General features: G+C 38.3%; 1 protein-coding gene across 1 annotated transcript in view; it reads right to left on the reverse strand.

Annotated features, from left to right (window-relative positions):
• Positions 1–2,483: 2,483 nt before the first annotated feature.
• The window catches only part of LOC119496520 (doublecortin domain-containing protein 2-like), a 28,609-nt gene continuing 17,883 nt past the window's right edge, over positions 2,484–13,209 (reverse strand). The window contains exons 8-9 of the mRNA XM_037783894.1: positions 5,372–5,442; positions 2,484–4,008 (exon numbers count right to left, since the gene is read on the reverse strand). Of these exons, the coding sequence (XP_037639822.1) occupies positions 3,262–4,008; positions 5,372–5,442 (818 nt within the window). The 3' untranslated portion in view covers positions 2,484–3,261. The remainder of the gene's footprint in view (positions 4,009–5,371; positions 5,443–13,209) is intronic.

The raw sequence follows: 13,209 nt of genomic DNA on the forward strand, positions 1-13,209 counted from the left end.
GGTTAGTTCAATATACTTTAAGCAAGTCTTTTTTTGTTCCTAAAGATAAAGTGTGTCCCCTTTGCGTCATGGAGAAAAACAGAGAAAGAATGAGTAATTATAGGACTTGGTTTTCATTAATAAAAGACTCCAAACTGTCAATGGTGTTGCGACATACTAAGCCTTCATTACACCGTGTAGAAGCTCTTACTGTAATCAATCAGGAAAGTCATTTAGGTAGGGGGGAAGCACAGAAGAGTGTCAGTGCTGCTCAGGGGGTTATTAACAAACACACACACACACACACACACGCACACGCATGCACTCACACACACACACTAAAAGGAGCCAGTGGAGGAGATAAGACAGAATTGATGGTAACTCTAGAAATAGCACCTTGAGGATCATCACCTCGACCAGTCAGGCCGTATGACTCACACACACACACACCCGCCCCCGCCTCCTCTGCCTCTCTCTGTGTCTCTTGCTCTTTGCGCTCTCCATCTACCTCACCCTCTCTCTTACCCGTGTTTCTCCCTCTCTCGTGGGATGGTGACTCACAAACACATTGACTGCATGAATCCCAATTTGAACAGCTGCAGGGATGAGAGGGCGGCAAGGCCATCACAGGCACTGAATTAGATCACAGTTCACACTATATAGTTTCCTGTCTGTGGGAGGCAGTTTATGGTGGCTTTATGCAACCTTGTTTCATGGGAAAACAGAGAGGCAAAATTACTGAACAAAATAACGAGGTGCGTTAGCTACATCCTGGTCTAGATCTCGTCTCACCTGTCTTTCCAATTGAAGATTGTTCAAGATTGTTGCTTGCTAAGCTTTGCCTCTTGGTTCCTTAAACTAGATTTTAGGCCTAAATGAGTTATTATTGTATTATTGTTATATTAATTGGTACATTTCGTAGTGCCACATTTTTCTGTATTACTGGAAGCATCGAGTTGTTGTGCACACATTATTACCACGCACACAATTCCACAAATTACTGATTTGCATGAAAAGACTGGCTGACAAGTACAAATACTGGAGATGTATTCTTCTGACTGACAAAAGAAATACAGAAACATTGTGTTGCTCACCATGTTGTCATGGTCGGATGAAGGCTGTCATGTAAATCCAACATCATCTATTTCTAACATGTGCTTGCCTTTAGCTCTAAGGGTCAGTTGTCTTGGCAACATGGACGCCATCACTGTTGCTGTTTGTGTTTGATTTGGAGGCAATGTTTCACTAAAAAATAATGTTATAAAAAATATCCCCTCGTTTTCATTTCATGATTTAATTCAATTCAACTCAATTTATTTTTTTATATGGCATCAGATTATAACAGAAGTTATCTCAAGACGCTTTTCATATAGAGCAGAGACCCAACAACAGATCCCCCATGAGCCTGCACTAGGTACGACAGTGGCAAGAAAAAACTCCCCTTTAACGGGTAGAAACCTTGGGCAGAACCAGGCTCTGGGTGGGTGGCCATCTGCCTCTACGGAGAGAGAAAGGGAGAGAGAGAGAGAGACAGAGAGACAGAGAGAGAGAGAGAGAGAGAGAGAGAGAGAGATGCACAGCTGCCGCAAAAATAGCACAACAGCTATAAGTAGTAATACAAATAGGACTAATAACAATAATCAATAGCAGTGGATATAATACAGTGATATAGAAAAATCTGTAATAATAATAGAAATATTACTACAACTAATAATAAAAAGGCTGATAATAATGAGTAGTAGTTAGCGTCAAGCAGGGCAGCGGCAGCGGACGCAACCATGATGCAGGTGTAACCCCCGATCCATGGATACCTGTGAAATGAGAAAGCACAAAGACTCCGGAGAAGAAATCAAGTTAGTAAAATGCACGAATGGGACATGAATGCATACAGATCGAGAGGGAAAGAGGAGCCCAGTGTGTCATAGGAAGTCCCCCGGCAGTTTAGGCCTATAGCAGCATAACTAGGGGCTGGTGCAAGGCAGCCTGAGCCAGACTTGGGCCAGCCCTAACTATAAGCGTTATCAAATAGGAAATTCTCTTAAATGTGGAGAGGGTGTCTGCCTCCCGGACGGAAACTGGGAGCTGGTTTCACAGAAGAGGAGCTTGATAGCTGAAGACTTTGGCTCCCGTTCTACTTTTGGAGACTCTAGGAACCTCAGGTAACCCTGCTGCATTCTGGGAGCACAGCGTTCTAGTGGGGTAGTAGGGTACTATGAGCTCTTTAAGATATGGTGCCTGACCATTTAGTTTTATTTTGCTTATTTTCTTGGCTCCCTTCTTTTATCTTAAACTTACTTAAAATGAAAGCAAAAGTACATTTTTTAAATGATCGTGCTGTAGTGAAAGTACAAGCTTTTGAAATAAAAAAGTACTACTTACCAAATATGCATTAAAATGATTCTTGTAGCAGAAGTAGCTGAAGTGAAGATAAATGGAAAGTTGATAATGATCATATCCAGTGCCACAAAAAAGTTAGCATCATCAAACTTATTTATTTTTTATTATTATTTTATTTTACAGTCGTGTTACAATGAAGTGACAGCAAACAAAGTATGTTTTCTTAAAGCATCTTGTTAAGGTGCCTCACTGTAATTTTATTTTTTATGGTAGAAGATAGGTGTAAATAAACAAATATGCATATGATGTAATGACTACATAATGGGTGATTATGATTTGGAATAATATTCAGACACATACAGTATGCTACAATATTACACATATCTTATTGTACTTTTTTAAAAAAAAGTTAATTTCATATCACTTGCTTTGGGAAATAAACAAAAAATACCATACATACAAAAACCCTCTTTAAAAACAAGCAACTGGTATAATCATACCAGTTAAAAATAAATATTTTTTTGACTGTAACAATATTTCAATTTCCCAGCATCACTCACTACAGCGCTCACAGACATTGTATACTGAAATTATAAAGCAGCCCAAAAGGTAACAGTATGTCTTAATGAAATATAAGAATATATAGCTTTTATTTGTTTTGTCTGTTTCAGACATGATAGTTATAAATAATGATTTGATAAATAGTTTTTTTGAATACATATCTGAAATTCTGATTGTGTTTTTGTACCTGACATCATTCAGCCATTCAAAGCTTCTATTGCTTTCTCGACATTTGGGACACTGTTTTCGTTCCAGTGCAGATTCTACATCTAGTAAAACATTTACTGCTTTTGCTTTCTGTGAATCTGCTCTGCCACCTTCATTATTTTAAGATAGTATTACCATTTCCAGCACTGCTCATCCAACGACTTTTTTCTTTCTTTCCTAATCCTTCCCTTTCCTGCTTTTATCTTGATTGTCGTTATTACCATTCACCCCTTTCTCTCCATTTGCTGTGGCATCTTTGGCTGAATTCTCGTCCATGTCCATCTCTGCTACACTTTCCACCTCATCATCTTCTCCGCTGACCTCTCCATTCACCTCTCTCTTCTCTTTGGTGGCTCCCTCTTTTGTTTTGCTCACATCTTCTTCCCTGATACTGCTGCTACTGCTACTTCTGCCGTTAACTGACTGGGTTTTCCCCGGGTCACTGCTGTTTTCTGTCCCTTTCTGTTCCTCCCCAGTGTCTACATCATTAACTTGGTCCTCACTGCTTTTCTCCCCCTTTCCACTGTCTTTCTCTTCTTCTGTATTTTTGTCTCGCTCATCCTTTTTACCCTCAGAAGATGTATGGCTTCCATCCTCTTTCTCTTTACCGTCCTGGCTCTTATCACTGTTGCTACTGCTGGACCCCTGCTCCTCACTCTTAACCTCCTCCTTACTCTCATCCGTGACCTCCTCCTTTACTTCTTCCTTCACCTCCTCCTCTTTCTCCTCAGATCCTTCCACTGCTTCACCCTCTTTTTCATCATTTTGCTTGGCATTTTCCTCCTTCGCTTCCCCTCCCTCTGTTTCGTCACTTGTTTCCTTCGAGGTGTCTTCTTCTGTGCTGTTTTTTGTAGCAGCCACCTCCTTCTCCCCTTCCTTTTCATCATTCTCCCCTGCGGCTTTTGTATCATCATCTGCAGGATTCTGTAATGCAATAATACCACAGAAACAATTTATACTGTAGCTCTAAATATTTTAACAGGCATACAATGTAATTGCCTAGTTTACAATAGTTCTCCCTGTGACCTGCATTTTCATGAGTGACAATGTTATTGAGTCAGGAGCACTTACAAATCAAATGCAGCCAAAGATTTATGTTTTTTTTTCAAACACTTTATGGCATGTCAAACAATATGCAACAAATAATGTAAAGTAATACATTAGTTGGCAAATATGAATCAAACTAATTCATAACATACTGTATGGGTGATATCCGTATGAATTCTGTATCCTAAGGTGAGACACCCAAAGGCGAAAATAGCATTTTTCATGCACTAGTCAATTTGTTGACTTTGCGCTATTTTTCTTCCAGAACATGTCTTCTTTCAGACTAGTTAAAAGAAAACATCCAAAATACACATTTAGGTGTTTATTGTACTAAACGTTGTCTATTTGCATCTGTAGATTTCTCCTACATTCATCAAAAATCTATATTCAAACATAACATTTCAGAAAACTTGTAATACAAAAAATAATTGTCTTGATGTAAGTAATCAACTGGGGAAGTTTCATGGTGGTATCTATCAGTTAAATAATTTTACCCTATTCACCTGTAGTGCAAAATTTGTGGAATTTTTCAATACATGTCTTTTAAAGCAGTTTTCTCAATTTTCTTTTCTCATACATACAGAAATCTCCACTTCAGTAGCACTTACATACCCCAAACTTTCCAGGTTCATTCCTATCTATATTCTGAAGGTTTATTTACGGAGGGGTTTGTTCATATATCATTCATAGCCTGATTTATAGAATATTCTATTCCAAAAAACATGGCAAAAATGTATTTATCTTTTTTTTTATGGCTGTTTTTTTCTGATTTATGGAGTGATACAAAGAGATATCAAAAGTTCCCTCTGTAAAAACATTTAACTCTAATATTTCATCAAAATGATACAAGATTCTTTAAGCTTGTTCTATCCAATGCTCAGATTTCTGTTCTGGAATTGTATGCAAATGAGTGCATATTTAATATTTAGATTATGCCTCATTTACATATTTAAACATACATTTCAGATAGTTGAAATAGACATTTTGGCTCATAAATATAAAAAAAAAATGTATATATGCATCAAAACTAGAGCTGACTCATCATCATTCTCTGGGTCTCATGAGAGACAGAATGACATGCGACAAAGCACCTAACCCACAACATTATGTCAGGAACAGTGCCTGCTGTGTGCCCTAATGAGAGGTCACGTCAAACAGTATACTGTGTGCCTCTTTACAAAGACGTGATTGCTTGCTGCAGTAATAACAGTCTATGATGTGCAGTGTTGTATGTTCATACCTCATCAGCTAGCTGGTCTTGGGGGGTCTTGTCCTCAGTGTTTCCATCATCAGCCTTTGATTCCAGGTCATCTGGAAATAGAGAAAATAACACAGCTATATTGACCGAGCACACTGGTTGCAAATATCTGAAGAGAAATGTGGGCTGATTTCACAGAGAAGATGTCTGTTTCTTGACACTGATTCAGAGCATGTCTCAGCGTGACATTATGACATATAAATCATTGTGTTTCATCCGAATGTGTGATATTGTGTCCTGAATGGGCTTGTTAGAGGCAATATAACATAAAGTTGAGTGATGGGTGTCATCCTGGTGTAAATACATCAACATTTATTCTATCTCACACAGGCTTAAAGAGACTTCTCTAGGCCAAGTCAGACAAAAAAGAGACAGAGAGGTAATAAAATGGTATGAATTGCATCAAAGACATGAATAATGTTTTGATTCAACATTCTGTTTTGTAGAAGCTCAACAAGACGAACGTGCAGCAGAATACAAAGTAACTCTGCACATCACAGCAATGTGTATGACTTTAACACAAAACAATCCCAAATAGGCTGGTTAATTTAGATCCATGTAATGCCACTCTTGTTAAGTAAAATCCTCATGACGTCAATTTATTTATCATTGTCTAATGTAATTTTGCGGGTTTAATGTAAGAAATATTGCTGACTACTTTTCAAGACCCAGTTAGGGACCCATTACATCATCGCATAAATCCATAAAAAAACTCTCCTATAAATAAGGGAGCTTTTATTCATCCTCCTGGAAGTGACTTATTGAAATTATGCATCTTTTATACAACAGCTGTGTTTTCAGGCTTTCATGAACAAAACACGGCACAAGACTGACACCTGGTGGTGAAGAGGAGAAACACCCAAGACTATTTCAGGTAAGTAAACAACCTCCCCAGACAATGGAAGTGTGGCAGAGAGAGCCAGAACACATTTTACAAGCTCAGAAGGAGTAAAGAGTTCAAGGTCTTGAGAAGATTCAAAATACAAATGTCACATTAAATCATCTTCATTATCGTTATTATTATCACTACCGCAGTAATTGTCCTAATAATCCCTGTACAGGTATTAAGGTAGATGTTGTTCTACCTTGACCAACAGACAAACGAGATTCATTCAGGTCCCCAACAGCAGTGCTTATTCCTGACACTAGCTTTCATTTGTAGAGTAGGCACTCAAAATTGACTTGAAGGGAGAAATGGGGCCCACATTTTCTTTTTAATTTGGAGAAATCACTGGTTTAATCTGCGGAAGCTTTTTCAATTTCCTATATTTTTATCAATGTTGTTGTAAGCTGCAGTCGATAATATTCTACCCAAGACGCAATGTTTAAAACAGACTAAATAAAGTACCTGAGGGTAGACACAAAAAAAGAAAGATCTGCCGTAATAACAGCCTGCAAGATTACAAGAACATATATTGCCCAGTCCCCTAGAGGAATCACCTGTCATCGTTTACTGTCTAAACAACTGCATAGCGATACTGTGGATTTCGGTGTTTTAAATGAAGACATCATACCACAACTCAACACCAGCTACACACTCATTTCTATTAAAGTAATCAGCACAGCAAGACAGGTTTGTTGGAGTGCAAAATTAATGTTTTTTTTTTTTTTTTCAGTTTTCATGTGAGCCTGTGCATCAAAGGCCTTGGAGTAATTAACCCTAAACATCATAAGAGGAATACAACTATACGCTCTGATAAACAACATAATTACACACTTGTTTTTGAAACACTGGATGAGACTGAAATTTCCAATCAGAAATAAGCGGCAAAAGAGTGAGAGACAAAAAACAAAAAAACAGAACAGTGTAATTAATGTCTTTAATATTAGTTTCCCCCTTGCTTCACATACCAGTTAAAGAAGAAAAATGACTCGGGTAGAGATTAGAGGGAGTTTATGGAGACATTTAATGCATTTCAAATGCAAAACTGATTGAAGTTTAGCTATGGTGGGAGATGAAACGTTATGGTAATAATAACGGACCTCTTTAAGAATATTTTATGGAAATCGCCCGCATTCATTAACAGCGAGGGCCGAGCGATTGAGTGTAAGCAGTAAGCAGTGGATGAGCCCCAACGACTCTAAACATCTTAACGTGATTTGAGGATGAGGCACGGGCTCATGAAAATGCTAAATCAAATTAAACACAATATTTAGAATCCCCCTTTCTTGCTCTTCATTAAATCCAGTAGATTTAGGTTCTGCTGTTGCAAATGGCTTGACAGTGTGTGTAAATATGAATATGTGTCTGTCTCTTTTTTTTCCTTTCATAATCAGGCACACGCACACATTCCTTCTTTCCCCTTATACACTATTGGCACACAAACTCCGACGGAGCACACCCACACTTCGGAAGTGATGCTACATCTCATCCATCAGTGTGAGGTAAAACAAGGATGCAACTGTAAGTGTGTATAATTACTCATATAAATGGCTCTCGCTGCCATTCTCATGAAAGGTAAAGTTATAAATGACTGTTGTTCCAGAGAAATGTAATAAAGCGCAACTGAAGATGAAGTGATAGCAGGTAGTAAACTACAATAACCTCCCACTTCTCGACAAGCAAACTCCATCTCTCCCTTTACAAACACACACACACACACACACACACACACACACACACACATCCTGCCGTACTGCTGCAGGATTTTAGTTTTAGGGAACTGGTTTGTAAAAGAAAAACAAAAAAAACAGGACTTGTGATCTCCATTTCCATCTCTACACCTCAGCTACATCCATTTACATTGAACAGCATCACTTTGATCTGTTTATTCCATTTGATGTGCTCATCCAATTCTAGCAACCCTGACACACTGGGGGAATCCAGTGTGCAGTTTACACCAGGTAACATGATGTAAATACTATTCCATGAAATATGTATAGATTGTATTCATCAACCCAATTAATAAAACAATACGTATCACAGCACAAACAGCCCCCCGTGGTTCCCTGTGCTCAGATGAACCCTGAACCTGAACTACGTTGTCAACAACATTTGTATTTTTTCATTCAAGTCCCTGCATAGTGTAAGCAAACAGGTGCATTGTTTAATTTATTCCACAGGATATGAAGGCTTGTTGCCAATCTTCTCTCTTTCACAGAAGTTGTAGCAATGACTCTAAATTCAGCAGGGAGTTGAGTAATGAACCAATAAAGCTTTTATTTTGTTAATAAAAAGAGCTACATTTCATTCACTGCATCTTTTCATGAAAAACCTGCTGGCAAATGAGACACTGTTGATATGCATTGCATCAGTGTTTTCTTCACTGCAGAGTTGGGAGTATCGCCAACCATGTCTACCAGAGACTTGCAGGGTCTAACATCATGTTTAAAAGCTTTTCCACTCCTCCAGGAAGGATTTCTGAGTAAAATCTATACAGCGCAATCAAGTTCTCGACTCCACAGGAAATCTGTAGCAGACCAGGGCATGAATCCATTTTTTTTTTTCATTGCAAAATGGAACTGCAAATAGGTTTGTTGAGGATGTATATGTTGCTTTTAACAGCTGTGAAGTCACTATGCTGGAGAAACCGTCCATTTTTAACGTTCTGCAGATCATTTATTCCAGTTTCTCTCGAAGCTGTTATGTCATTTTCAATATGTCAAGATGTTCTCAGTGCTGTGACACTTCTGGGAAAAGCTATTGAACTGAATAAAGCTTTTCTTAGTCTGGGGAGACAGTACTAGAAAACCATATTAGTGAGGGTTTTTAGCTCAGAGAGAGTAATGGAAAAAACAAAACAAAATAATTGAAAACGTTGCCTCTTCTGCATGTATTCCACTTATAAGAAAATCATCAGAAAAGATCTGTATCCCTTATTTACTTTGCAAACTATGTATCTGTATACTGTATTGACCACCTAATATTCACAGCAGAAAAGCCTCTATCACCACAACTTAATGGATTAATGATTTGTTATTGCACCCTACTGCTGATATGCACCAATGCTCAAACATACTAGGAAGATGTGTTCTTGGAAATGCTTTGGATGCCATGGTCAGTGGTACAGTGTGGGATTTGTTTTGTCTGTAGAAGAGCAGAATCTTTATTCTTTCAAATCCACTTCTCAATAATCAATCTCTAAATGGCAGCCGTTGTAGTTCTGTTTTAATACACAATGTGGTTATGCTTATAAACCATAAGCATGGACAAATCGTTGACATGGCCTCCACAAGCCAATTCTACTTTCAGCAGATTAGCTCTGCAGTATTAAATAAACACTTGACGTACGACTTAATGTACCTAAATAACTTCACACAACACTCCTTGTATATCACCATACAGTATATTATATTGCTTATTTACACCCAGCTGATTTAACCCACTCAGCACATGGCTGAGTTATGGTGGGGTGTAAAACAACATGGGTAGTAACTCTGAATGGTAATTATGAAACGTTGCCACTCAGCAAGTGTGCTCCAGTCACTGGCCAGGGTCCTGTTAAAACATTTAATGACTGTATGGCCAGCGGCCACCATGAGAAGGGCCCAGTTGGTATTGGGTTTATAGTGATGTGACACACAGAAAAACAATCCAGCTGCATAGTGTAAAATCTGATGACTGCACATTTTGCTTGTTCATCTGTTTCTCTCTCTCTCATGCATACACACATTATATTTTAATGTCATTTTCATAGATTTATGAGGCGAAATAACATACAGTGAAGGTATCAAGAGAATCATTGGAGTTATAGTGATGCATGTTTTGCAGTCAACGATACTGCAAATCACTGCCGAGCACATCCAATTTATCATATTTGTCATAATAATGCTTTGTAGACACAAAATTTGTGACTCAAAAGTCACCACACAACTCTATTAAAGGGGCATGCCATCCCTTTTACACATGAAGTTCAATTTACTTGTTTGCCAGGAGGTAGCTCATGTGCTTTGCCACCACCGAGAAGACTACCTTCCCTTCCATGTTTAGTAGGCAATGCCTCTGAATTGGCTGATGTTGTGGGAGAATTTCTCCTTTGCCATGAAGGAGGTGACCGCTCTGCTCCACCCTGATGGGAAGGATTGGGTTTTCCAGGCAACGCCCTTCAGCTTCCACACAAGCTTCAGGGGCCTAGGGCAGTTCCTGTTTACCCTAGAGGGTATACCGTTTGGTCCGGGTGCGAGGCACCATAAAAAACACAGGGTTTTCACCCAGGAGGTCAGCGTTCGCATCCCGTGTGAAACAAATAATGTGTAGTTGTCTTTGTATTTGTAGTTATTTTAACCCAAAACACAATGTTTTTCCCTAAACTTAACTAAGTTTTTTGTTTTACTAAACCTAAATAAGTTATGGTTTTATTGTCTAAACCTAACTGTTTATTTACCTAAACCTAAATAAGTTGTAGTTTTATTGACTAAACCTGTTTATTTGCCTAAACCTAAAGAAGTTGTAGTTGTATTGCCCAAAACTAACTGTTTATTTCCCTAAACCTAAATAAGTTGTAGTTTTATTGCCCAAAACTAACTGTTTATTTCCCTAAACCTAAAGAAGTTGTAGTTTTATTGCCTAAAATAAACTGCTTATTTGCCTAAACCTAAAGAAGTTGTAGTTTTATTGACTAAACCTTTTTATTAGCTTAATCCTAAAGAAGTTGTAGTTTTATTGACTAAACCTTTTTATTAGCTTAATCCTAAAGAAGTTGTAGTTTTATTGACTAAACCTTTTTATTAGCTTAATCCTAAATAAGTTGTAGTTTTGTTGCCTAAAACTAATTGCTTATTTGCCTAAACTGAAAGAAGTTGTAGTTTTGTTGCCTACGCCCATCAGCTTCCACAAAAACTTCAGGGGCCTGGGGCAGTTCTTGTTTACCCTATAGGGTATACCGTGTGGTCCGGGTGTGATGACTTGAAGGGGTCCTGGAAGAAGCTCACCCTTCTATAGTATTTCTAGTGTATAACATCCTTTACATTAAGCTTTGTTTCCAAGATGTATCTGAATAAACACCGTACATTATCTCATAATAATGTAGAAAATGCCTCTCATCTACAGTAGTGCACAGCCCTGTGCTTAGATAGCTTTGACATTAAATCAGAGGAAAGCTTTGCTTAACGATGTTGCAGTCAGACAGGCAGAGTAATATTTATAAAGGTCATGGCTTCAGTTAAATATTTTAATAATTCATGAAATTTGTTCTCTCTCACTTTTCTCACCGTTGCCAGAAACCTTACCATCCAGTGTTTTCATCATATGAAAGATTTATTGCGAATGGCTTCTGTCTAATCAGTGTAATGTGAAAAAAGTTATTACAATTTGAGTTTTCTTTCTTAACACAAACAACATGATTACATAATTTAAAATGTTGTTTTATATACAAATGTTCTAAAGTCCAATAACTTTGGTAACTAAAATGGTGACAGATGGAAAACAATAATTGTGTCTTGATTTCAATTTCTATTAACACAAGCAGAGCCCTCTGTGAACTCTAACTCGACATTGAGTGATTTATATATTTTTTGCAATATCTTTTCATGTTCTCTTTGCACCCTGAACTGCATTATTTGGACTAAAACTGATAAATGACAGAAATGTACAACATTTGAAAGTTTATGTGTGACTGCATTATAGCTGACAGTGATAAACACAAAGCACTTTGCTCTGGCAACACAGCAACTTCCTAAACCCAGCTCCAACACATGATGTAAACTTCAGATCTCCTCAAATGTCAAATATTTAGTCTTGCCATTTAGGTTGAATGTCAAAACTGTTTCAGGGTCTCAAGCTGATACAAATCCTCCAGATGCTGATGTTCCTATCACAGCTACTCCAGATGTGCGTCTACTAAAAAAAAAATGCTAAAATGCGCAAAGCAGGCTAGATTAGAAGTGACAGAAATTAAGAAAATTTGTGTCATTGAAAGTGTCACACGTTATCCTAACCCTATACTCTACGTGTCACAGCCACCACTGTTGTATGTCACAGCTGAAACACTTGTTAACAGATTAATGTGGCAGATTAGTACAGCTACCCTGCACTTTAATCCAGTAATCCTGCATCAAAGGGTCACGAAGAACCTTTTTCAGCTGTAGTGAAAAGGGAGAGATGAAAGGAGAGGAAGAATGAAGGAAGGGATTGGGAAGGATGGCCGTGTTGTCTGAAATGTGACATGCGAGCGTGTGCACATAAAAACAGTCACGCACATAACACACATTAATGCTTTTAACGCGGTGCTCACAAACCACACTTTCTAAGAACTTGGCAAGGAAAAAAACTTCATTTAAATGTTGCCATCTCTCATCCTTCGCCGCTGAGCCTCTTTTTTTTTGACACAGGCACACGATTTCAGACACACAGCCTCTTTGTGTACACGTCTCGCGCCTCCAAATGCTGTTTTGAACCCTATTTCACCCTGACAGGCATTATAGATACATATGCTAACAGGGCTAATTCCCCAAGGCAGCATCACATTTTATGACACCAGAGGCAGAGGGTTGATCAGGCTTGGATGGCTTGTGCATGTGCAAAGGCACGCATAAACACACAGACACGCTCACATATACGGCAATCTTCATTCCTCTCGCATTCATCTTGCAAATAATACCAAGAATGTTTCCATTTTCAGTTTTGAAAATGAGTTTTTTCTGAAAAATACCTCAACTTAAAACTTCCTTGACTTCAAATCAAAGTTCCTTCAAGGAAAATGGAATGGACATAATGTGGATGCATTATGTGGCTATGAATTGAATTGGCTCCTGCTACATTAACAGATGCAGCCTTGTACATGAAAAGGAGGCAGCAGGCTACTCAGAACATAAGATGTCCTTGAGGTTTCAATGGAAGCCCGAGCAGAGTTACCTGTTTGGAACTCACTCAGTCTCCAGTC

The sequence above is a fragment of the Sebastes umbrosus genome, chromosome 11 (assembly GCF_015220745.1).
Source record: "Sebastes umbrosus isolate fSebUmb1 chromosome 11, fSebUmb1.pri, whole genome shotgun sequence".
Taxonomy (NCBI): domain Eukaryota; kingdom Metazoa; phylum Chordata; class Actinopteri; order Perciformes; family Sebastidae; genus Sebastes; species Sebastes umbrosus.